Below are 26,718 nucleotides of genomic sequence, written 5' to 3'. Positions count from 1 at the left end.
TTCAGTGCGAACCAAGAGTGAGCAAGAGACATTCCTGCCAACCTTCCAAATCCAAGTTAATGCTTGAAGTTAGCTTGGATGATACAGATAACTGTAAATAAGCCTGAAGCTATGAAAACACATTTTGTAGATTCCAACCAGATGAATCACATTCGAGCTTTTTTTTATATTGCAAGGTAATTTGAACACTAAGGTTGAGCTAAACCAGCCTGATGGCTGAATGTTTTGGTGTAAGACCACATAAAATTGTATCAGATAGGGTGTTTGAGTATTGATTCAATAATGGGGTAATGAGAATTCATTGTTTCTTCTTACAACATGCTGCACTTTATAGCTTTACAAACTACAAGCAACACCCCAAACAAACAATAAGCAACACCCCAAACACTACTCGCATGTTTCACTTGAATCAGCACCTGCAATTTTTCTAGCTCAAGATGGGCATGCCCCAAAACAAATAATATTAAATACATACAACAGCTGCAGCTGGAAACACACACAGTAAACACATGGACCATAGGATCACGCCCCATGCTCAAATTCTTCACACAATCATCTTCATTCTTCCTCTTTATGTGTCTATTTTAAGAAGTGAATTTAGCGAGGTACTGTTGAATCTCTGAGCAAAACCTCTGATCACAAGAACGATCAGATCACGCATGTGTCGTGTCTGAACCATCAAGTCAACCTCATCCTCACTGTCCACAACAATCTTCAGTCGATGCTGATCATTTCTGAATATCTCAACCTGCAGAAAACTTGATATTTTAAACCAGTGCATGGACACACCGTAGAACTGCACTCAAGTCTACTCGAAATAACTTGCTTATAAGGAGTAATATGATGTCATAGGATCAGTGGCTCATAAACCAAAACCTTGTCCACAAGCCCAGGAAACAAACTACCTCGATCCAGTCAATGCTCGTATGCAAAACTTGTCCCAAGAGGCCAGAGTAACATACCAAAAGGTCTCAAACTACCCTCAACCAACTTTGTTATCATTCATAAAGGAGAGGTGCAGAAAGAATCTAAACCACGCTGGAAGCTTAACCAACATAACCCAAGCTTGAAATCCCTTCCTGACACTTCTGAAAGTAAATGCCCCAAAAAGGAAAAACAAGACAAGGTGACTTGTATCCCAATTAAATTGATAGACCCGTCCGTCCACAACTACATAACTAAATGTAAAGTGTCCAGATGGGTATATTTCCAAGACATACTAAGGGAGTGTTTGATACATGAGACACACACTGTTGTGGGGACAAATCAGCCCCTGCAGCATGCAACCCATGTTTGATACATGCCATAGCACGTCTTAGATGGGATAAATTGCATCCCACGACACTTTATAACGCGTCTGCGCAGGAGGGGACACTCCAGTCACAACCCCAGGGGTGTGACTGAGTTCCGGACAAATGTTGCACATTCTGTCCATGTGGCGTGTATCCGGTGTATCAAACACGGCCAGAAGGAACCTCCAGCATCTTCAATTTTACCAACCTCTGACATAAATAGGTCTTCCTGTTTGGAACTTCTGATTGAAAAAAGACCCATAGTATCAATATGGCTCATGCATTGACTGCAAACTGACTGACAGTTTCCTGGAAGTAAAGACCTGCATCTCTTAAAATGCTAGTTTCAAGTATGTTCCAAAAGACTCACATGAAATGGTGGTGCATAGGTTCCACGAATTTCCGTCGTAGGAAAAGAAGTCTTTGAACCAGGTCTCATGACCTTGATGCGCTTCCTGTTCACTTCAAGAATCCTCCTCTCAAGACTTCCCACGGCCTGAATCTCAGACTGGAGAGAGAGAGAGAGAGAGAGAAAGAGAGAGAGTCAGTTTCTAAGGATACCAAGAACAGTAGTAATAATACTAACAAACACTTCCATGATGAAAGTGATGAGATACCTTAGATGACTGATCTCTATCACGAAGTACCTGATCCAAAAACATTTTTTAGAATGTTAATTGAATTTTTTTTAACAAAAGCTAACTATAAGGTAGGGCATAAGTGCCATAAATCGTGTATTTGAAAATTTTCAACCTTTCATAGAAGTGAAGAGTGCCCCCCTCTAAATGATGACAATAATATTAGCATTCCACAGATACAGGAAATCAACTTAGAATGGTTGTATCATATGCCAGAAAGTGAAACTAAAACCTACAACTAGTGAAATTACATAAATTTATCACATAACCCCAGGTACATGGTTGTTTACCAAGGGTGAGAGTCTGCTTGGGTTGTCTATGTCAGACATGCATATGCACACAGATATATGGACTGCAACTGGAAAGCCTCACTAAAATGACAAAAGGCAAAATCTAAAAAGCATAAAATATTTACAAATGTTATATAATGTAGCCATGTTTGGCAACACACAGACAGCACCGACAATCAGAAATACGGGTATGCTAAGCATTCTCAAGTGTTGGTCCATGAAATTGCCACCGACTGTCAGCATTTACGTACAAATTATTTTGATGACCTGCATTTGCTTATATAAACCGACGTTAACCCACCCCATTGGCTAAATGTGCAACAGAATCCTTGGATGGAAAGGAACTTGGACTGGTTAAGTCACAGGAACATTCACTGGGTGTTCTGTTATTCTGAGTACAATATCCAACCAGTACTTTGCTGAGCTCATCCATGTTCAATTCAAGTATTCAACCAGGTCCTGGTTGAATTTGGTTATGCTTATACCATTTAAGTCCAAGCTCGTGCCCTGCTTTCTTTTAGGGAAAAGGGCCCTTGATTCTATAAATAACAGTCAGATGACATTTCCATATTCCCAAGATATCCATCATGAATAACAAACACAAAAAACTGCATGAAAAAGTTCAGACAGAACTTCAGAACATCAGAAAAATCAGAGGTCCCAGTTGCAATCTGGATTTATTGACTTGTTCATGACATTTTTCCTTGAGAATAGATTATTATATCTCATAGAAAAGAAAAGCAGCATGCACCATGCATGTGTGCACACACCTCAAATTTTATGGCTCCCATGTCTAATCTCTGCTTCACCTCCTTGAGTACGTCAGGCTCTGGAAGAAAATAAAAGAGGGAAAATGTTAGACAAGAATGATAAAGGATAATAACTGAAAAGTATAAAAGAATCTTAATTATTACCACTCCATGTGAGCAGTCAATTCAGGAAACTCACGCATCAATGATACTAGAACGAAAGGTGGAAACAGGAACTTGCTAAAAACGAAATCAATCCTACAAATAAATGCTGTCACAATTCCCATTACTCTGGAAAGCAAACCCAGAGGCTGGTCACATGGTATTGCATGGAAGCATATGAGCATATTCATTTTCCACCCATCCAAGTCAAAAAGCATACAGCTTTTTATTTTTCATCCTCATCATGTCTTGCATATGTCAAAATCTGTGAAGACTATCTAGTGGAGTGTCATTCTACACTCCCTAGAAAATCCAGCTGGACCTTCAGTTTATCATCGTGGTCACACTTATCATCTATTAGACCAATGACTTGTAAGTAGATTGGACCTACACCAAGTTTTGACCCGTCTGTAATGAGTGCATTTGGTATGCAACCAAACCCAGCTCAGTCCTATCCAAGTCCTGCTACATGCAAACTTTTAGCTTCAAATAATCAATTTGCTAATACAGCAATAACGAGAACTTACCAACAGCAATGGGCTCAGTTGATGCTGACACTGGCTGTCCTTCAAGCCCATCCTCTCTTAAAGGAGTATAGATAGCTACAAGCCTATAGCCAACATCATCCACATTTGCCTCATACATCCGGCCTGTCTCACCTGCATAACCATTAAACAAGCAACATCATCTGTCATGACCATTATTCAGATGCAAACAACCAACATAAGTTAAAGCAAAGCACTAACAGCATGGGGAATGTATAGCCAATAACATTAAGAAAGTGATTTCCAATTTTGCCAAGTAACACTAAAAGTCCTGCAACAGAACAGGCATATGAGCATTCGAATCCTTGATGTAGCAGGAAAAAAAGTACTGCAAAAGCAGCTCCATTATCCAATCGAAATGTAATATTGTAGAACATGAAAAATCTGAAAGGTGTAATGACTCGGACTCATCTTCAATTCACAGAATCACCTTGCCAAGCAAAATTAAGTCCAATCAAGCAACATGAATGCCATAGAGAGCCAAGAGGTGGACCAGCCAAATGCCATTCACTGAATTGTAATTTGAAGGGTAATTTTTCAGATGCCCCAAACTCAGTCTAATTTATATATCAACAAAGTCTTCTCATGTTGTAGAACCCAAACTTTTAACTTGAGTAAAGCAGATATCCTCACAAGGCAACCACTACCAAATTTTGTATATTAACATATAAAAATAATCAATGCCTGATCAATTTCACTTATTCAATTCATCCCTACTCACACTTTCGTATCTCCAACAACAAAACCATGGGCTAGCATAGGAAACGTGAATATGTATTGCTACAAGGGTAACTTGGTTATCTAGTCAATATTAAGCCAAGGGTATACTAACAGTGTTAAGAGAATTTGAGTTATCTACCAAAAGTTGGGGGTTCATTTGAAAAGCACAAAAATATGATGAGTATATATAGTATGCCACACAGACACTTCCTTTAGCATGTGTATCCCATGTCGATACAACACTTCATGGAAACAGTCAAACTAGTTTCACACACAACATTGTATCATTAACTGTTTACTATTATGATCTCATTCGCTTTCACCTGAGTTCTTTTTCTTTTAAAACTCATCATCAATTACATCACATTCCAGTTTCAGCCTAGTTTTATTCATGACAATCTTGCATGCACTTGCAAACACTAAAGATATTAAAACAAAAGAATGAATTATATGGGAAGATGTAAAAAACTCCTACAAACTTCTCTTTCATTAAATTCCTCTAGAAACACAAAGAAGAAAGTACAGCAACCTTTATTATACATGGATGTGACTCCACCGAGGTAAGCCACTATCAACGACTTGAGGCTGACCTTGCCCAAGTCCAGGGCTCCAAAAAAGTCAGTTAAGTCCACTAATTCTACCATACAGTGCCGCAGTTACAAACTTCGGGTAGCATCATATCAGATTCTAAAACAACCTTATTAAACATTTATTAAAAGCAAGTATAATCTGGAAGCAAAACATTAAAAACAATAATAATTCTTATAAAAAACGTCGTTACATGTGTAACCATAGTGAAACTACTGTTGCTAAAGTCAAACAATAAATTTCCTAAAGGTCATTCTCACTGACACTGGGGAAGAAAAACTCGAAGCGAATATAAATACAGGTTATCAGTGAGAAGTGCACAGATTACATAAACAATCAAATCCAGGCATCAACGTAACATAAGAAACAAATTGGCAGCATTCTCTAAGTATGACACACCTGGGATAGAAATAAGATCAGGACTACCGATCATGGACCTCAGCCACTGAATTCTGCTCTTGCCCTCCTTTCCTCCACTGTAAATTCCACGAACAGCATATAAGTTCGTGTGAAAGCCTCTCCCCTCGATCTCTAGCTTGTCTATTTTAGGAATCCCTGGAAAGCATACAAAACTTAGTTTGTTAAATTCTTAAGATGAAAACTTCCAGAAAACTGCAGACACAAGACACAGAGGCCCGAGAGACTGTTAGAGAATAGATTGTCCAAGAACATATGTCAAAAACATCATCCTGGAACATTTCATTGCAAAGACTTCTTCTATGTACAATGATAATATTCAATCGTAGCCAACTTGTTCAAATGTTTGAAAAACAGACAGACGTATATATATATGAACAAATAATGGGGACTGACAAACAATAAAAACAAAAGAATGAGCAAAGACAAACACACTTATACAAGACAGATGATCTGGAGTCACTAGAATATGAGAAATGGAAATATGAAAACTAATGTGAACTGCGATTTTCGTGATTTTTTTGTTCTTTTCTCTTGAATCTAACCGTTCGAATGTGATCTACAAGATTGCTTTTATAAGAACTCGCTTTTGAATCATCCAATTTTGATGCATAAACAAGATTTTTTTAAGGATTTAAAATCAATGGCTCATAATCTTCATAAATATTCAAGCATTCATAAATAGCATTTTTCAGCAAAAATACACAATCCAATTGTTGATTCCTACCAAATTCACCATGCCAAGCACATCCATATGGTTGGAGCCCATATTTCTAGTTCTCATATTTCAGTTCTCATATTCTAGTGACTCATATGATCTGTATCAATGTTGTGAACAGCATTGAGGCGTAGCGAGGCATAAACCTCAAGGTGTAAGGTGTAAGGTGTAAAAAAATATTAAAAATTTGACCAAATAAAAAAAACAAAAATAAAGATGCATCTTTTATGTACTATTAATGAATAATTGAATATTAAGTGGAGAATCTAAACTAAATTATAAACGAATTCCAAGCAATGACTACAACGCAATAATTTAATTGATCCAACAAAGAAGATGTGATTCTTTAACCAAGGAACAAGAGACAATTAATATAAATACAACATAAAGAAATAAATGTGTGAATTGTGAAGTAAAAACTAATAAAATATCATCAACTAAAGTTATTAAACATAACAGTTAATGCATTTTTACAAATTGATAGTGCAACAAAATTCACAAGGTTCAAGTTACTGGTGATATACATTCAATATCCATATGAGAAACAAAACAAAAAAAACAAAAAACTCCAATAAAAGTTTCCCATGACCCTATGCTCCATCAATATATATATATATATATATAATATATATATATATATATTAACAAAAACAAAGTAACTTTCTGATTAATAGGCCTAATTGTTCAAGAATAACAGGGGAAGAAGAAGAAAAGAGAGGGATAGGGACGAGAATACCGTATTCATCTTCTTCTTCCTCCTTTCGGCAAAGAGAGAGAGAGAGAGACGAGAAAGTGAGGGGAAGAGACAAAGAGAGAAGGAGAGGAGAGAGGGGGGGGGGGGGAGTGCCCTAATCAGTCCAGGTCTCCCCTAATTTGGGTCAAATGGGGACTTTGACCCCCAATTGACCCAAACTCAATGAGGTGCACGCCTCAGCCTGAGGTGTGCCTCATAAGCAATGAGGCGCACGCCTCATGGCATTCGCACTTTTTCAATGCGCCTCGAGGCACCAAAGGCAGCACTTCACCTCAAGGCATGCCTTTTTTGCATCGAGGCACGCTTTTAACACTGATTTGTATAATAACCATAGAACCAAATGCATCATTGTATTTACTCTGAATATCTTATTCCAATTCTACAAGAAAATTAAAAAATCTCAAGCAAAGCATCTTCAAGAGTGTCCTCTAGAGCATTGTGGTTACCATACATAACAAGCGGAGCATGATCCATAAGGGTAGGAAAGTTATGATACATATATTACCAAAAACAACATTATTTTTAAAATAACATGCCATTAGCTTGTTATTTTGGCATGCCGCTATAATGATATAAATAACTCATGTATTTACCCCTTACAAGTGCATTACATTACATCAAACTCTGCTATTTCCTCAATTTTTTCATATTAAGAATACAAGTGTTTATATATAATACATGATATTTTGTCATGCATGCAGTTATAACTCGATTATATTGCTTCATTACTTTATAACTATACAAGATAACAAGAACTGAAAATATTTTCCACCTAAATTTGTGTTGAAGAACATGACATATGACTTAGACATCCATGTTTTCAATAACTAATCATCACAATTGCAACATCGGGACAATAAGCTACATCTATCTCAAATGAAATACCTTTTGAAGTTATCATACATACAGACTCTCATTGGGCCCGTAAACATTTATCTATAACTGTAAACATATGCAGCTCTCAGCACAAAAAGACTTAAAGAACCAAAACAACTGTTGAAGGTTGAATCCAAGGAATATGAGCTCAAGATATTATCAGCTTCAGCATGAATGAAAAACAGAGATTGAGCTTCAGCATGCTTGGAAAAGGTAACACTGTGAGAGTTTTAACAGAGAGCATTCAACAATTTACCCAGAATGATGAAACTATGCCACATAAGCAACCAATCAATTAACATAAACATGTACCTGGTACAATGGGATCAGATACAGCATACGCAGGTTCACTGGACCTCCCAAATACATCAGTGACAACGCATTCGCACCTTAAACACCGACCTATATCCTCTAAACGCAACTTATACAAACAAGAACATTGTGCAGGCAATGGCTCATATGACTGACAACCATCCAATTCTGACATGAAGAACCTGCATTACAGCCATTCTCTCAGTATTTGGAAACTTGAATAATGTAGTTTAATTGAAAACTACATACAGCAACATACCATTGATAGCTAATATCCTTCTTGTACTTGTTCCATACAAGTTGTTGAGTGTCACTTTCAGGGATCACCTCTACAGCTGTGAGTACTTCCCCTTCCATGGTTTTGCCAGTGAGAACAAGTTTCTGCACTTTTATAAGCTCTGAAATAAAACACATAGTTCAATTACAACAAATGAGACAACGAGAGGTACACCATTAACCAGTGAATTAACAAAAGGTACGTCATTAAATGGTCAACTCACAAAATACTGTTAAACTCATAAAGAACGTCAAAAGTAATAGTTCATTAATACCAGCCAGGCAAAGGCAATTAAATAAAATTCTTCTGTTCTATGGATGTATAAAGACAGCAAGTATGCTTTGACGTAACATCCTGACACTGTATTACATGACCCACAAATAGAAAAGCAATTCATTTAATGGCTTATGACTTGTTCTCATATGGTCATCATGACTTATGACTTTAGTAGATGAAATGAAGTTAAAGTTCAGAACATGGAATTTTTTTGCTAATGGTAGTAAATCAGTAGGTGAACAGACTGTAAAATAGTTTGTAGGTAGTGCCGTCTATGAGCTATCCAAGTGTTAAGAATTCATTGCTTTTATTCACCAACAGTCAAAAGGCAATCAAATTTCAACCATAAATTTTGTTGACATCATCAGCCAGATTTTTCAACAGTGCAGACAGCTAAAAGGATTAGTAGTCATTAACGAATTCACAATAAGCACATTACTAAAATTGAACCAAGTGCTTCACACACTTTTTACCATTACACCCTTAATTCCTAAGTGAAGACACATGCTGAATATCAGATAACCAGATTTATATGAGAACAATATAATTCTTCTAAATGCAGAAAATTATATATCAAGATTTACCAGGCTGGCAAATCCTGCCTAAAAACTGCAACCAATCGGTACATCTAATCAACAATCAATGACACAAAACCAGGTGTACCTGGAAGAACAACATCGCTGGGTTCAGCAAGTATAAGTTCACCCATGACCGAATCTGCGCGAACAGGAGTATAACTGCAGATTGCATTTCAAAAGGCAATCAATATTCAAGGTCCTATCATTTACATAAGAAGCAAACTTCAAATTATAATGCTAGAACTGGAAAGTACAAAAAAATGCTACACATAAATTTCATAACTTTTATGACACGTTAGTAGACAACTTTCTGAAATAATATGACACATTAGTAGACAACTTTCTGAAATAATCACTGAAACACAAACTTAGTACACCCTATTTTCATTATCAAATGATACACCCAATTATCAGTAATACAAGTATATATCACCAGCCACATTATTTACCCAAACAACAAACGGCAATTGTAGTCAGCATCTGTAACTTCATATGTCCTAGAGTTTGCTCCATTGATCAGAAACATTGTTCCTTCAGCAGTTTCTCTATACCAGCTAAACAAACTGGCACCCTCGAATCCTCCATAATATGTCCCAACTCCCGAAAACACACCTTGTGATACTTCTATAACACGAACATCAAAAACCACTGGAAGAGCTGTTGGAGAAGAGCATTCCGCAAAGTCAAGGATGAGATACAGAAATCTACAGGTATACAATTGAACAAGGAAACTTGCAATAGAGAACCAAGAAGCAGGTTCCCCCTCGCCACCCCCAAAAATAACAAAAAAAAATAGGGACAAAAAGAAGGGAGAAACATTTACCTGGTGAAACCGGAGATTGGCTGACTGCAACCAAGGGCCTTCCAAGTTTTCCATCATCACGAGCAGGAACCCAGCATAGTGTTAGATAAGTTCCCACATCATCAAGTTTTGGAACATATGTCCTGTCTTGTAATACATCATCCACTGAATCAAAACATGGAAAGCAAAAAACAAGAAAAAAAAAAAACTCTATAATATAGTCCGACGTGTCAAAAAGGGAGCAACTTACAAGCTGTTTCCAACAATAAGAACATCTCCATCAGCATTAGATATGCCCGTGATATCTGTTTCCTGAAGCTTCTCACGAGATTTATACCATGCATACTCCCCATCACCTTCCTTTCCCCCATAGTATGATTTCTTAGGAATCACTTCATTATCCTCGGAACATTCTGGAATGATAAGCTCCAAGCCAACAGGCTCCGCTATTGCCAAGTATAACATAAGATATGTGTGCTGAAGATAAGATATGTGTGCTGAAGATACAATTAAGCTTCCCAACATGGATGCCCCAGATGTAACCAAATTTTGTACAATAAAAGGATACTGCTTTGACAAGATAAAACAGAAGATGACTCGAGAATTTTTTAAAAATCATGCTATGTTTCCTAAACCAACAGGCAGCATCTATAGGAACATCAAATTTAACCAAAAATTAGATAAAGAAGAACCAAAATGAGAAGTTTTGATGAACCCTACAAGTAGGGTTCTCCAGAGGTCGAGCCTGGGCCAGACTCAAGTGGGTCCAGAACAAGATCTGACTTTGAAGTGCCATGCACTGCCCAGGTCCAGACAGTAAAATCTCTATTTTGTAAACATTTTACATGTAACAATTCAAGATTTAATTTGGATCTTCGATCGGTCTCCGGCATGGCTTATAAACTATGTCACATGAACACTTCATTTAGCATGTGTATCATGTGTCAACACAACATAACACTAGGACATATTAGGACCTATGTAACACGGACTCTTCTAACAGGGCACCGCACCCACGTCGCACCCAGGCGGGTGCGACACTTGGACACAGCTTCCTTTGTGTTAGGTGAAGTTAACCACATTGAGGTCCATTTTTATCCAAAAGTAGTTTCAGTTAACCCTAATCAAGTCCATTTTTATCTAATATTATATATATAAATACATAAATGTACACACATACACGTAGTGTTAACTTAAAACTGTTAAAAATTATATATATATATATATACCCTCTGCACACCCAAATTTTTTTAAAGTGCCGCATCTGCACCCGTACCCGCACCCGTATGTGACATAGATTAGGACACTGTATGGACGCAGTCAACAGTGTCATTAAGTTTAACTATTTCCTTTAGTGATTTTGATTACTTATTTTGTATTTATGAGCATTCTATTTTTAAAAAAAATTGTCATCAATTACATTACATTTCAATTTAGTTTTATTATTTGATGCTTTTATTGATAATAATTTAGAATTATTTTTCAAGAGTTTGCACTTGAGAGGTCCCATTCCTGCATCTGTATCCATGTGACATACTTTATAAACTTCCAAACCAGACATGAGCCCATCCACTATGGATTTCATGGTGCCAACCTGATTAGCTAATCATACCTAGGGGTGGCAATTTCTGACACGACCCGCCAACCCGCCTCTTAGGCGGGTTGGGGTTGGGCTTAAGCCAACCCGTTTAATAAACGGGTCGACCCGTGTAACCCGTTTATTAAACAGGTCGGGTTCGGGTTGGGGGTATGCCAACCCGCCAACCCGGCTGACCCGTTTAATAAACGGGTTAGGCGGGTGGGTCAACCCGTCTGCCCGACCCGTCAACCCGCCAACCCGTCTGCCCGACCCGTCAACCCGACCCGCCAACCTGCCTACCTGCCAACCCGATCCGTCAACCCGACCCGCCAACCTGAAAACCCGTTTACCCGACCCAACCCATTTATTAAATGGGTTGGCGGGTCGTGTCGGGTTACCCGTTTATTAAACGGGTCGGGTTCGTGTTTGCCACAGCTGACCCGTTTAATAAACGGGTCGGGTTCGGGTTGAGGTATGCTGACCCGCCAACCCGACCCGATTGCCACCCCTAATCATACCTTCAAAGGTACAGACCTTTGCAGTGCTGGGTCAGTACAGGGTTCAATTAGGCAAGATCAGAAACCGTGGCACACCTGCTTACAAGGATTTTCACTAAAAAATAATGCATCTTTTGATACATGATTTTTCATATATGCCTCTCTCGGTCCATGATGCATAGAAACATTGAATTTTCATTTTTTTTTCCATTACAAAGTCATAATTTCAGGCACTGCAACACAAGGATGGCCAAAGGATGCCTAGCTTTAATCATTTGGAAAATATGGGAGTGCCCTTTTCTCATGCCTTTAAATTGAGATGGCTATTTCCTGAAATATCAACAATATGCCCCCATTTGGATCGCTTTATAAATAGCTCCATGCCATTTATACTTATTTTAAATATCAGGTTTTGGTGTTTGGATCGTCTATTTTTATTTTTTTAATAAGCTTTTATAAATTTGATGAGAAATTATCCATTTTTTCAAAAACAAGGAGGAACCTACTTTTTTTCTTTTACAACTACCACCACCACTACCCACCACCACCATCATCATCTCACCAACACCATTACCACTACCACCACCAACTACCATCACCACCATCCCATTAGCTCCATCACCACTGCCTCCATCACAATCACCATCGTTGCCTCCATCACCAACACTATCACTAGCACCACTACCACCACCACCACTATCAGCGCTACACCACGACCTCCATCGTCACCATCACCATGAGCACCACCTCCATCATCACCATCACCACCATCATCATCACCACCACCTCCATCACTACTCATACTTATATCTTTTTTCTTTTCATTTTAGTTTAAATAATTGATGATCCAAACATTCACCTAACTAAAAATATAGGCAAGATTCTTTATAAAATGTGCTTTAATTTATGCATGTAAGCAATGAATAAAAATAGATCAAAACAAGGCCTACAACTTTCTTTGGGTTATTAAGCTTTTAATTTGATGGGTACCACCTATGTCACAGGGACTCGGCAAAACATATGCCGCCCCCACATCGACGCGACGCGGGTGCGCGTGCGGGTGCAGCCAACACGACCCTGGGTGCGGTCAATGCACCCAGGGTCATTTTTGTCCACGATTTGGGCGTAAAAAAAAAAATCCCCGATGAAAAGGAGGATTAGGGCAAAAAAAAATTTTGCCCTAATCTCTCCTCTCTCTCCCCCTGAGCTCGAGCTCTCTCCCAGCTCCGCCGCCCAGCTCCTCCTCTCGGCTCATCCTCTCCTTTCGCAGGTACCCTCTCTCACTCTCTTCTTGGGTCGGCAGGGGAGGGGCCGAGCACCCCCCCTCCCCTCTCTCAGTCTTTTGTTGGGTCGGCAGGGGAGGGGCTGAGCCCCCCCTGCTCCCTCATTTTTCGGCACAGGAGGGGTTTTTTTTTTGGGTCGACAGGGGAGGGGCCGAGCCCCTCCCCCATGTGTTGTTTTTTTTGGGTCGACAGGGGAGGGGCTCAGCCCCTCCCCCATGTGTTGTTTATTTTGGGTCGACAGGGGAGGGGCCGAGTGTGAGAAATCAGATGTGGGAGTCACCTTACTATCGTAGCAAGAGATAGAGAGAGAGGTAAGAGGGAAGAGAGAAAAAAAATGTTGGGCGGCAATGGCATCTTCTCCCCTTTCCATTGATATTTATATGTTGTACAAGTGGTACAATACAGTACAGTGGTACAATACAGTACAGTATGTTGTACAAGTGGTACAATACAGTACAGTGGTACAATACAGTACATGAAATATATCCATTTACATATACATATTTAACAGCCTCCCTCAAGTTGAGGATGATCTTCAATCATGCTCAACTTGCCCTTAAGTAACCAAAATTGATGACTAACCAATCCTTTGGTGAAGATGTCTGCCACTTGGTCTTCTGATCTGACATACGAAGCCTCAATTTCTTCTGTTTCAATCTTTTGTCTAACAAAATGTTGATCAATCTCAATGTGCTTCGTGCGACAATGATGAATAGGGTTAAAAGAAATATTAATGGCACTTTGATTATCACGTAAAAGCAGAGAGGAAGAGATGGGTTCATTCAACTCTTGAAGAAGATGCCGTACCCAAGTGACATCAGCTGTCCCTGCTGCCATTGCCCTGTACTCTGCCTCAGTGCTGGATTTAGCAATGGCCTTTTGTTTCTTACTACTCCAAGTGACAATATTTGGGCCAATGAAAACACAATATCCTGAAACCGACCTACGCTCATCAGGGTCTCCACCCCAATCTGCATCACAATATGTAAGTAAACGGTGTCTTGTAGTGAAGCTTTCATCTTTGTGATAGAGCAATCCATCTCCAATAGTCCCTTTCAGATATCTGAGAATACGCTTAATACATTCCATATGACAATCAGTGGGAGCATGCATAAACTGAGATGCTTGATTTACAGCATAAGCAATGTCAGGTCTTGTAAATGTAAGATATTGCAACATACCAACAATGCGGCGATATAAAGTGGAATCATGATATAATTGGCCTTCTTTTGCACTAAACTTATGATTTAAGACAGATGGGGTGCTGAGAGGTTTACAATTAATCATACCAGTGGTGTGAAGAATGTCAAGAGTATACTTGTGTTGACTTAGAGTGAGTCGATCATCTTGCCTATCGACTTCAACTCCCAAGAAGTATCGCAATGGGCCTAAGTCCTTCATCTTAAATTTGGCCATGAGTAAAGACTTGACCAAGGCAATATGTGCATCATCACTCCCAGTGATAATGATGTCATCAACATATATAAGAACCCAAGTAGTAACATGATCATTCTTATACATAAATAAAGAATGATCAAGTATACTCTTAGAAAAGCCATGTTGCTGAATTTCCATGGAGAAACTCTCAAACCAAGACCGAGATGCTTGTTTTAAACCATAAAGAGACCTTCTCAATTTACAAACCCATGTAGCCGCATCATGTTCACTATATCCAGGAGGTTGCTCCATATACACCTCTTCCTTCAAGTCCCCATGTAGGAACGCATTCTTGACATCCAACTGGCTAAGAGACCAACCATGCTGAAGTGCCAAAGTGAGGATCACACGAATGGTGCCAATTTTGACAACAGGGCTAAAAGTTTCCTCATAATCTTGCCCATATTGTTGTGTGAATCCGCGTGCAACAAGGCGAGCTTTATATCTTTCAATGCTACCATCTGGTTTACGCTTGATCTTGTAAACCCATTTGGAACCAACAACATTTCTATCAACAGGTCGAGGAACAATATCCCATGTATGACATTCATGAAGTGCTGTCATTTCTTCGTTCATAGCTTCAACCCAAGCTCGAGAATGGGCTGCCTGATGGAAAGTAGACGGCTCTTTCTCTTTGGCCACATTGGTTAGAAACAACTGAAAGTCAAGAGAAAAATTGTTGTAACTAACCCAACGATGGATAGGATGCCTTTCACGTGTGGATCGTCGAAGAGGGGGAGCCTCGTGAGATGGAGTTGGAGGGGCTCCTCGACGGGCATAAACCAAACCTAAAAACCGTGAAGGTGCATCCTGGATGATGGAGTTGTCTGCTTCAAACTGAATTGGTTCATCAACAACAGGATCTCTGATAGAGTCATATAGCAAAGTATCACAAAGCCATGGATCATAAGTAGTTTGCTCATATACCTGAGAAGTATCACAAGTGCTGAAATGGTCATCATCAAAAACAACATTTCTAGACACCTTAATCTTACCCAAAATAGGATCATAACATCTATATCCTTTATACCCATCGGCATATCCCAGAAATCTGCACTGAACTGCTTTGTCCTGAAACTTGTTACGTAAAGAATGATCCACATGGGCATAACAAATGCATCCGAAAGCATGCAAATCATCATAAGAAGGGTGAGAACCGTGAAGCAAATAATAAGGAGACTGATCTCCTAATAATTCCATAGGCAACCTGTTAAAGATATGCACTGCAGTGTGAAAGGCCTCAGTCCAAAGAGAGAGAAATATCAATATTGTGCATCATACTTAACGCGGTTTCAACAATATGCCGATGCTTACGTTCTGCTACTCCATTCTGTTGTGGAGTGTAAGGACAAGAGGAGTAATGTGTGATGCCATGGTCCTTTAAATATTCACTAAAATCATGAGATATGTATTCTCCACCACCATCACACTGGAAATAAGTGATATTTGAATTGAAAAGGTTCTGAACAAGAGCATGGAATTGTTTGAAAAGTTTGAACACTTCAGATTTAGATTTCATAAAGTAAATCCAAGTGTAACGAGTGAAAGAGTCAAGAAATAACACATAATAACGAGAGCCAGATAGAGATGAAACAGGAGCTGGGCCCCAAACATCAAAGTGAATAATTTCAAATGGCTTGGAAGCTCTTTTATTGATACTTTGAAAGGGAAGTACATGACTCTTGCAGACATTACAACTAGGACACTTATGATCTAATTTGACTTTGGGAATAAAACCCTGAGAAGACAATTTGTCAAGGAACCCTTGACTACAATGACCTAACCGACGATGCCAAGAAACTGGCTTATTACATTGCATAACAGAAGAAGACTGACTCAAATAAGCAGGAAAAGATGGAGTCACGGTAGATGGCGTCTTCAAAGTCCCGGGGGCTGCTTCGAAGACGTACATGTTTCCGCGTCGTTCACCCTTAGCGAGCATCTTCTTGGTTCGAAGGTCCTTAAGACAAACAGAAGACGGAGTAAATTCCATGGATGAATTTGTTTCATCAACCAATTTAGAAACAGATAAAATGTTTTTCTCAATGGCAGGAGTGAGTAAGACATTTTTCAATGGTAGTGTAGATTGTGACAAAGAGAGAGATGCATTTCCAGTATGAGAAATAGGGTGGTGGGAACCATCTCCCGTGACAATAGTGCCAGTGCAATATAAGGAACCATGTTGGAAAGTTTACTTGCATCAGAAGTAACATGTGTGGCTGCTCCAGAATCAATATACCAAACTCCATCATCATTCTGACGCAAATTCATGTTGTTAAATGCAGTCATCAGAATTTGTTGCACATCATGTGGCAACCCTGCACTCTGTCCCCGATCAGTACCCTGATGTGCTCGAAAATTTCCCTGCGGCTGCCCCTGAAACTGTCTAACATTCATCTGTCCAGCTCTTGGTCCTGGCCTCCCTGCCTTGTTGCGATTCTGTGGGTTGTGCCAACAATCTGCTTTCACATGGCCACGCTTGTTGCAATGGAAGCAAGTAGGGACACGGGTACCTCTAGTGGCAGGTGGAGCAGTAGGAGTAGGAAGGAGTCTTCCACAGCCCATATGAGCAGCAGGTGGACGAAATGAGGTAGACCCAGATGTAAACATGACAGGATGAGGATCATCAATAAGATGATCTTGAGTCAAACTAACTTCATACTGTAGGAGTTTGGCCTGTAAATCCTCAAAGCATGGAAGTGTAGAGGCAACCTGTAATGCAGTGCAAAACATACGATATTGGGGCCCAAGGCTTCTCAATACCTGTTGAACAACATCTCTGTCAGAAACAGGATATCCAATAGCGGCCAACTGATCAATGATAATTTTGATATCCCCTAGAAATTCAGTAATGGTCTTAGTTCCCTTTCGCATAGATTGGAACCGCCATTTCAGTTGAAGTGCACGTGATTCAGAAACCTGTGAATAAGAGTGAGCAAGATGTCTCCATAGTTCTGCAGCAGTAAAATGGTCAGAGATAGTTTGTAATATACGATCAGATAATGTGGCAGTCAAATAGGCAACCACAGATTGGTCCTTCTGAAACCAAACATCATACGCAAGATTTGGAATAGCAATGCAACTCACCTTCCCATCATTACCAGTTACCTCTTGCGTAATAGTCATAGGTGGGGCGGGTGATCCCCCATCCAGATGCCCGGAAAGACCATGACTTCGGATAAACGGCAGAATTTGGCGTTTCCAAAGTAAGTAGTTATCATGAGTTAATTTGTGAGAAACAAGTTGAGAAAGAAATCCGGGGCTGATTTTAGAATCCATAAGGAAGAAGATCAAGGATGAATCAAACAGCACGACAGAAATTCGTAGGTTGTACGGACAGAACCGTACGGACAAAAATTTTTGAGTTTTGGAAATCACGATTTTTCAGTTAATCGTGCAGAATGTACGATTTATCAACTATATTGCAAGAAATAGATAAGAAATCACAAGAAGTTTGAGAAAAGAGGCACTTTTGAGAAATGAGGGTTCCCAAATTTGGGGAAAACAGAAATTAGGGTTGATAAAATTGGGGATAACAGAATATGTAAGAAGGAAAAGATGCACGATATGAGGAAATGAAGAAACGACGTCGAAATATAGTGATTCAACGGAGAAACAACAGAGAAAAGATGGAAAAAACACTTTCCTTGAGAACGCCCAAAAACCACGTCAAGGTCCTTAGGGGCCTTCCAAATGATCGTGATTACTACGCCCTTGGCTCTGATACCATGTGAGAAATCAGATGTGGGAGTCACCTTACTATCGTAGCAAGAGATAGAGAGAGAGGGGAGAGAGAAAAAAAATGTTGGGCGGCAATGGCATCTTCTCCCCTTTCCATTGATATTTATATGTTGTACAAGTGGTACAATACAGTACAGTGGTACAATACAGTACAGTATGCTATACAAGTGGTACAATACAGTACAGTGGTACAATACAGTACATGAAATATATCCATTTACATATACATATTTAACACCGAGCCCCTCCCCCATGTGTTGTTTATTTTGGGTCGACAGGGGAGGGGCTCGGCCCCTCCCCCATGTGTTGTTTTTTTTGGGTCGACAGGGGAGGGGCCGAGCCCCACCCCCATGTGTTGTTTATTTTGGGTCGACAGGGGAGGGGGCGAGCCCCTCCCCCATGTGTTGTTTATTTTGGGTCGACAGGGGAGGGGCCGAGCCCCTCCCCCATGTGTTGTTTTTTTTGGGTCGACAGGGGAGGGGCCGAGCCCCTCCCCCATGTGTTGTTTATTTTGGGTCGACAGGGGAGGGGCTCAGCCCCTCCCCCATGTGTTGTTTTTTTTGGGTCGACAGGGGAGGGGCCGAGCCCCTCCCCCATGTGTTGTTTTTTTTGGGTCGACAGGGGAGGGCCGAGCCCCTCCCCCATGTGTTGTTTTTTTTGGGTCGACAGGGGAGGGGCCGAGCCCCTCCCCCATCTGTTGTTTTTTTTGGGTCGACAGGGGAGGGGCCAAGCCCCTCCCCCATCTGTTGTTTTTTTTGGGTCGACAGGGGAGGGGCCGAGCCCCTCCTCCATCTGTTTTTTTTTTTGGGTCGACAGGGGAGGGGGCGAGCCCCTCCCCCCATATGTTTTTTTTTTGGGGTCGACAGGGGAGGGGCCGAGCCCCTCCCCCATCTGTTTTTTTTTGGGTCGGCAGGGTAGGGGCTGAGCCCCCTCCCTGCTCCCTCTGTTTTCAGCAGGGGAGGGGCCGAGCCCCCCTCGCTCTCGCTCTCTTGTTGGGTTGGCAGGGGAGGGGCTGAGCCCCCCTCGCTCTCGCTCTCTTATTGGGTTGGCAGGGGAGGGGCTGAGCCCCCCCTTCTCCCTGTGTTTTCGAATTGATTTGAAAATTGTAATGTATTTTTTTTTGTGTTTTCAGGATAAAAATGACGGACAAAGGGAAAGGACTTGCGTCATCCTCATCCCAACATGCGAGTTCTGCTGCTAGTTTTGCTTATAGTTGCAGTGGGATTGATGATGTGGGGTCACTATGGGTACATGTAGATAAACTCGCAAAAACTGGAGAAGGAGGTGGTGGAAACAAGAGATTTCGATGCAAGCTCTGCGAAAGAGATTTTGTTGGGTCTTACACAAGAGTTTATGACAATGTTTACTGTTAAATGTTAAACTGTTAAAACTTCAAAATCATATATATATATATATATATTTTTTACATTTTTGCCCCTGCCGCACCCCCGCACCCGGGTTTTTGGAAGTGCCGAATCCCCGCACCCTCACCCGCACCCGCACCCATGTGACATAGGGTACCACATACCAAGAGAAATGATGGTTGAGACAACACTCTTAGGTTTCCCCCGCATTCCATCTTTGTGTATTGGGATGAAAACAAGTTCAATGCTTTTACAACTACCACCATCACCACCATCATGATCTCACCACCACCATCACCACTACCACCACCAACTACCATCACTACCACCACCACAGACATCACCACCATCTCCATCACAATCACCATCGCTGCCTCCATCACCAACACTATCACTAGCACCACTATCATCACCACTACCACCACCACCACTATCACCACCACCTCCATCATCACCATCACCACCATGAGCACCACCTCCATCATCACCATCACCACCATCTTCATCACCACCACCTATATCACTACTCATACTTATATTTTTTTTCTTTTCATTTTAGTTTAAATAATTGATGATCCAAATATTCACCTAACTAAAAATATAGGCAAGATTCTTTATAAAATGTGCTTTAATTTATGCATGTAAACAATGAATAAAAATAGATCCAAACAAGGCCTACATCTTTCTTTGGGTTATTAAGCTTTTAAGTTGATGGGTACCACATACCAGGAGAAATGATGGTTGAGACAACACTTTTAGGCTTCCCTCGCGTTCCATCTCTGCGTATTGGGATGAAAACAAGTTCAATGAAGCCACCTACATCTTCATAACTCAAATCAAGAAACTCTGAAAATAAAAAACTAAATCAGTATACATCTCAAGAAATTAATTCTGAGGACCTGAACAATTAATAAAGGAATATGCACTGGAAATTGGAAAACATACACACCATCACAATCAAGCTTCTCCTTTGAACCATCATTTTTCAACCTAAACCATTCATGAATGCAGTCTCCTTTCTCACTGGCATGAGAAACAACAGCACATCAGATAAACAAACTCGCATAATAAAACACTTTGAAAGACATTTTGGAAAAGGAAAACCGCACCCTCCATTATATGCAGCCACAAAGCTCAAGTGTTGTCCTTCAACCATCGCCCCATGAAATTCAAGGGAGCCACAAGTTGGTGGACCTGCAGAAAAAAAGACATTGAGGAACTACATGGTGCAGAATCTTGGTATTCAAGCTTAAGCTTGCAGTTCTACAAGTCCTTGGCACAAAACTAGTCATGTGCCCCATCCCATCCTCAAAAAGAGGTACCAATATAATTCAATAGGTTAACAATTAATAGAAAACTTTCTTAAAACCAAAAAATTAGCATCATAAGATTTGATAAAAAGCTTTAGAACATGGCAAATATGGTCTTTACCGCGACAGGCTGCTGTCTAACCATGGCATAGCCGCATAGGCCAACAACAGTATTGCATGGCAATGGCAGGCAAATGACATGGGAAGATCATTATTAAAATTTGACACTACATCCAAATTAGGAGAATAACAATATTACTGCACGCATCAAAGCTTTTTTTCCTTTTCTGTCAATCTCTAACACATCTGAGCATTCAGCTTTCTTACCAGTAAAATTTCATAATTTCATCTTCACCAAGTCATGCATGTAGGTTTCTGCATGTTCCTCTGCATATGCATGTATTTTTTGTTTGTACGTGTATACGTGTGTGCTCGAGTGCATGTGTGTGTGCATTGTGTCTGAGAGAGAGAAAGAGAGATTGTGAAGAGTTTAAATCCAGAAGTTGGTTATTGCCTTGTGAAATAACTCTTTAGGACTAGACACTGTTCCGTTCTACAGTGGAACCTTCAAGTTCATATAGGACTAGAATGCATATATCTGGTCATGTTCATTTATTCTTCCTGTTACAACTTAAACAAATTTTGAAAACACTATGAGGTTTGAAATTAAACGTGAACTCAACCTTATCATTATGACATTTCTTGAAATTTAGGTAATTTAAATGAATATTATGTGATGTTTGAGAGTATAGTCGCTTACCAGGCAATATTGGCCCAATACATTCAGAAACAACAGTAGGTCCACGAGCCCAGTCACTTCGAACAGGCTCACAAGAAACAGAAATTAGAGAACCAATATCACTGCTTGATAAGGTGTATTCTGAAGTTGTTGCACCTTTTATTTCATGTTGAATTCCATCTGAGCTGGTCTGCAGAGAGACAGTAAATGTTTGGTACAAAAAACAGTGAATAAGCATCAAACCTGTTGAAGATGGAAATTCAGGCATATAATGTTTCCTTATTAAAACTACCATTGAAAGGTGAAACAGAAATATGTAAAATGAGCGACATTTGCAGTAAAGATTTTAGGTTAAAACAATAACTTGGCCAATATACTAACTACATAACGCCAGAAGCATGCAAGATAAACCAAGTCTCCAAGCACAGTCATACCAGGAACCATTGGAAAACTGATTGGCCTTCATTTCCTCCCCAATATTTCTTGTCAACATGCAGGACAGAACCTTCAACACATTCCCCTAAAATCTGCAAGGAAAGCAATCTAGGGCTTCCTGTTGATCATTTTATATACTTCAGAATCAGTATCAACTTGCAAGTTTTATGGGCATAACTGTGATAACTTCTCTGATATTCCATTTCCAGACAACAGGGTACAGGTATTTACCAGGACGAACCCTCTCCTGTCCCATGCAAATTCGCGGCTCACCAACCATGCCATCATCTCGTACTGGAGTAGATTTGAAAGATACAAGTTTACATATGGCATCTTTGGTTATGCGATACTGAAGAAGCCCCGATGCCTCAGACGCCAATTTACCAGGATCGGTTTCACTCTGCACATGATCACAGCAACGAATTAACAAGTGCTCTTGAAAAATATGCATTGATTTTTTCACTAGCATTAGACTCAGACAATTAAAACCTTCAAATAATTTGACTTGAATACATTCATAATAGAAATACTGCCACATGCAATAGATACAACAAGAGACTCACATACCTCATGCAGATACCAATTATGAAAACTTTGCCCCTCATGACCCCCTATGTAGCCATATGAAGCTGTCAATATTTCACCCTCCGAGTACTCACCAGTGACAGACAGAAAATTCAGACTTGGAGGAAGGGCTACAGAAATTTAAGACTTATTAGTTATGTGAATCTACACAAAATTCTTGTCAACAGAAAGAAAGGAGGTTAGTTTAAACATGACAAATTAGGACACAAAAAGCAATGACATTTTACATATATCACCAAAAGTAGGAATGAGTTGAATAAATGTTTTGCGTACAGTATGAGGCTATGAGCACACTGATTAATACAAGCTTCGGAATAGCACGAGTAAACTGTTTGAGTATCTTATGTACTATCCAGTGCCTGGCCATGCATGGGCAAGACTACAGCGCAGAAGAACCTTGCCACTTTCTACAGACTCGAAAAGAACATGTAATGCTGCTATTGCAAAATTTAGTCAATTGGAATGATTATTCCAATTGGATGGTTCACATAGATGTGACTTCAGCAACTACCATCATCAGTGAAAAGAATTCCACTGTGCCAACTAAAGAATGGTTTCCTACAGGTGTTTCTTTTACTCCGGTTCATTCAGCTTTTGTGCCTCTTTCCTGTTCAAATAACACCTTGCTTCAGTTTTTTGGCAATCTACCACAGTTTTACAAGGAAGCAGTTATTCACCATGCTTTCAACAAAGATTATGGAGATAGATGCACTTAATGAAATGCATGTCAGGAACACTGCTTCCAGTAGAAGAAAAAGTTCTAGAACGACCACATGAATTTTACAATAACTTCCATTTGGCTGGCCTTTTCTACAGTCAAACCATAATTTTACTACCCAACGTTCAAAAAAAAGTCAAAAAGTAACTGAAGCTTAAGTCCACCTTCATAACCATCGATGAAAAGGTTGGTCATTTTTGAAATGTTGAAAAAAAAAGGGTGGCAACTAGATGAAAATCACCAAAATAACCAGTTCCTTAAATGGATCGAAATGAAAAGTTCTTCCCATGTCATTTGGTCTTCATATGAGTGAAATCATATTAAAATAATTTCGTATGGAACCACTGCTTATTCATTGTTTCAGGCAAATAAAATTTAGGTTATATAACCAACAGCAAATGGGCTTACATGTTTTATTTTTCTGTTAGAAGTCATCCGTACATATGTGAATCCATTTGACTGTTCTTATGGCCACATTCATCTCAAATAAGGTGTTGATATGTTCCAATGTAAAACAAGCTTGATATGTTCTGATACAAAACAATTTGGTATTATTACTAAGCTAACATAAAATTGATAGACTTTGAGCCTCTTTTTGAAGTGAGCTTCCACAGCCAATATATGGGTGGTTTCATAAGGTTCAGAACAAATATCAGAAGCAGCAATCTCCAAATGAAGGTGGAGAATTAGCATGTTACAAGGTACCATAAACAACGCAGGGATCAAATATCTCAAAAGCGAAAAAGAGAAATTAGAGGTTTGTCACTATTTGATGCATCCGATATCCAGAAGGCTCAAATTCATTCATCTGCTGACAAAAACACAGCACGTGTAGATATAAAATCACCTGTTTTTCGCATAAGCCCCAAATCCAAGTAATACTTACTTTCTACAGCTTTATCAGATATAGCATATGCTGGTTCACCAGATCCACCATCAGGAGACATTGGAGTAAGCTTTACCACGATATAGTAGCCAACAGCACCCAAAGGGATACGAAATGACTAAACAAATATAAATACCAATCAGTACTATTGTTTCCTTGAAATTAGATCTCCAAGAAAAACGTACCAGACAAGGACCATAGTCACCATTATTGTTCTCAGCAAGGTTTTCCTTAGGAGCTTTTTTTAAGAAATGGTTTTTCTCGAGAACATCTCAGAAGTTTTAAAAGTTGAAAATGTAAAGAATAATAAAAATGATAAGAAATAATAGGTTGTAGTAGCATTTTTCTTACAAAAATATAATTAAATATTTAGAGAAGTTTTTAAAATATACAAGACACAAAATCTGAGAATATACACTTCAAATAATAAAAATACGATTTTTTTTAAAATGTCATGATAATATCCAGATAATATCACAATATATATGCTATGGGGATATTTTGAACATATTGTGACATTTGCAAGTTCTTTTCAGCTATTGTGAAAAAAAAAACATTAATATCATGTGATGCTTTCAAAATATCGGCAACATCGATGACTATGAGAAGAATCAAACCCTGAGAAAAAGTATGGAAAATTTAATGAGAAAAGTCATACCTTAGCAATTTTAGAATTGCTAAGAGCTTCCAAAGAAACCTTGTCCTCCAACTTTGATGAACTTGATTTGAACCACTGAGCCCTGCTAGAACCTTCAGTACCCCCAGTAACGCTTGCACTAACAGATAATTTACTCCCCTCTCGCATATCTCCAATTATCTTAAGGTTACTAACTTTTGGAGGGGCTGAAGTTTGACAGAAGAAAAGTGGTGAGTGAGCCGAGAAAAACAAAAGACGGAATGAATAATGAATGCCAGGATATTTAAAAAAAACAAAAAGCTATTAATAATAATTATACTTTTGCCATTAACAGTAACTACACTCTTGCATGAAGTAAACAAAATTAACAGAAAGAATAGAAAATCAAATATATGTAGCTTAGGATCTAAAATTGAATAAGTTGCATCCTATGTAACATAGACACAGCAGACAACCCATCGTACCCGTGTTGACATGCCTGGGTACGGGTACGAGTACCAGGTGTGGCATGGGTGCATTGTGGGTCATTTGGGTCGGGTCCAACTATGACCCAACCCAAAACCCAGTTTCTTTTCTTACTTGAAACTCATTTTTCTTTGATAAAAAAATGAGAGAAGAATAAGGAACAAGGGAGGAAGAAAGTGGTGGAGAGGCAGAGAGATGGGGCGGAAGCGTACCTGGGCCTCTGTCTTCTTCTTCTCCTTCTTCTATCAAAGGTGCCAGAGAGAAAGAGAGAAACATCACAAGCCCCAAACCCTCCTTTGCATTTTATTTTATAAACCAAAATATTAAACAGCCCCCTCTTCTTTTGAAAAATTTTAGTCCAACACCCCAATCTCCCCAAAATATGATCCTCTCATAAATGTATATGCACGATGGATTGGATCCATCACAATCCAAAGTCCAAACAATATATAGATATATAGTCATGTCCCCGTACTCTCACAATTTTTTAAATCGACATGTTGTACCCTACATACCTGCAGCCATACCCATACCCATGTCCCATAGGCTGCATCCTTTAGTATTAATTTTTTATTATGTAGCTTCTCCATTCAAGCTAAAAATAAGAGATTCAAAATGTTCAAAAAATACTTATTAATGCACTAAGCCATCATACAAACTAGTGTTGTAAGTATTGTAGTGTATAGTGTGTTAAAATATAATGTATATACATATGTGGTATATGTATATACATGTATATATAGTGTATACATACTTTTTTGTAAAGGTTTTTTTTATTATTTTGACTAGTCAACACTAGGTTGACTAAGGCTGACCAGCCATTGGAGCTAGTCCAATGGCAACATATGTAGCCATTGGACTAGTTACAATGGCGCTTTGAGCCTCTTGTTTTGTATATAAAAGGGGGTGAACCCCCTCATTGTAGGTATGCATTCTTGCATATTTGTGAGCCTTAGTAAAACATATTTTTTATATTTGTGACCTTTTTTGTGTGTGTCCATTGTAGGTTTTGTGTGTGTGCTCTTTTGTGGCCACTTTTGTATATGTG

General features: G+C 39.4%; 1 protein-coding gene and 1 long non-coding RNA gene across 2 annotated transcripts in view; both read right to left on the bottom strand.

The window, feature by feature from the left end:
- Positions 1-246: 246 nt before the first annotated feature.
- Positions 247-26,718, bottom strand: part of AIR9 (Outer arm dynein light chain 1 protein) — a 64,163-nt gene continuing 37,691 nt past the window's right edge. Inside the window, exons 17-37 of the mRNA XM_089981282.1 lie at positions 25,227-25,411; positions 24,569-24,686; positions 22,947-23,074; positions 22,611-22,779; positions 22,379-22,497; positions 21,966-22,134; positions 21,005-21,089; positions 20,845-20,918; positions 20,622-20,741; positions 10,245-10,440; positions 10,016-10,137; positions 9,642-9,849; positions 9,278-9,351; positions 8,321-8,459; positions 8,062-8,243; positions 5,384-5,539; positions 3,659-3,790; positions 2,991-3,049; positions 1,910-1,939; positions 1,663-1,800; positions 247-748 (exon numbers count right to left, since the gene is read on the bottom strand). Coding sequence (XP_089837408.1) covers positions 572-748; positions 1,663-1,800; positions 1,910-1,939; positions 2,991-3,049; positions 3,659-3,790; positions 5,384-5,539; positions 8,062-8,243; positions 8,321-8,459; positions 9,278-9,351; positions 9,642-9,849; positions 10,016-10,137; positions 10,245-10,440; positions 20,622-20,741; positions 20,845-20,918; positions 21,005-21,089; positions 21,966-22,134; positions 22,379-22,497; positions 22,611-22,779; positions 22,947-23,074; positions 24,569-24,686; positions 25,227-25,411 — 2,780 coding nt within the window. The 3' untranslated portion in view covers positions 247-571. The remainder of the gene's footprint in view (positions 749-1,662; positions 1,801-1,909; positions 1,940-2,990; positions 3,050-3,658; positions 3,791-5,383; positions 5,540-8,061; positions 8,244-8,320; positions 8,460-9,277; positions 9,352-9,641; positions 9,850-10,015; positions 10,138-10,244; positions 10,441-20,621; positions 20,742-20,844; positions 20,919-21,004; positions 21,090-21,965; positions 22,135-22,378; positions 22,498-22,610; positions 22,780-22,946; positions 23,075-24,568; positions 24,687-25,226; positions 25,412-26,718) is intronic.
- On the bottom strand, positions 12,895-20,162 carry LOC149822185 (uncharacterized). Its single transcript, XR_016426114.1, has 2 exons — positions 20,056-20,162; positions 12,895-13,063 (listed from the first exon to the last, which is right to left on the bottom strand). It is a non-coding gene; the product is annotated as an uncharacterized LOC149822185 (long non-coding RNA).

Source organism: Nuphar pumila, chromosome 11, assembly GCF_984573655.1.
Source record: "Nuphar pumila chromosome 11, dmNupPumi1.hap1.1, whole genome shotgun sequence".
Lineage (NCBI taxonomy): Eukaryota > Viridiplantae > Streptophyta > Magnoliopsida > Nymphaeales > Nymphaeaceae > Nuphar > Nuphar pumila.
The sequence above is the reverse complement of the archived record's forward strand: the minus strand, read 5'-3'. Positions and strand labels throughout refer to the sequence as shown.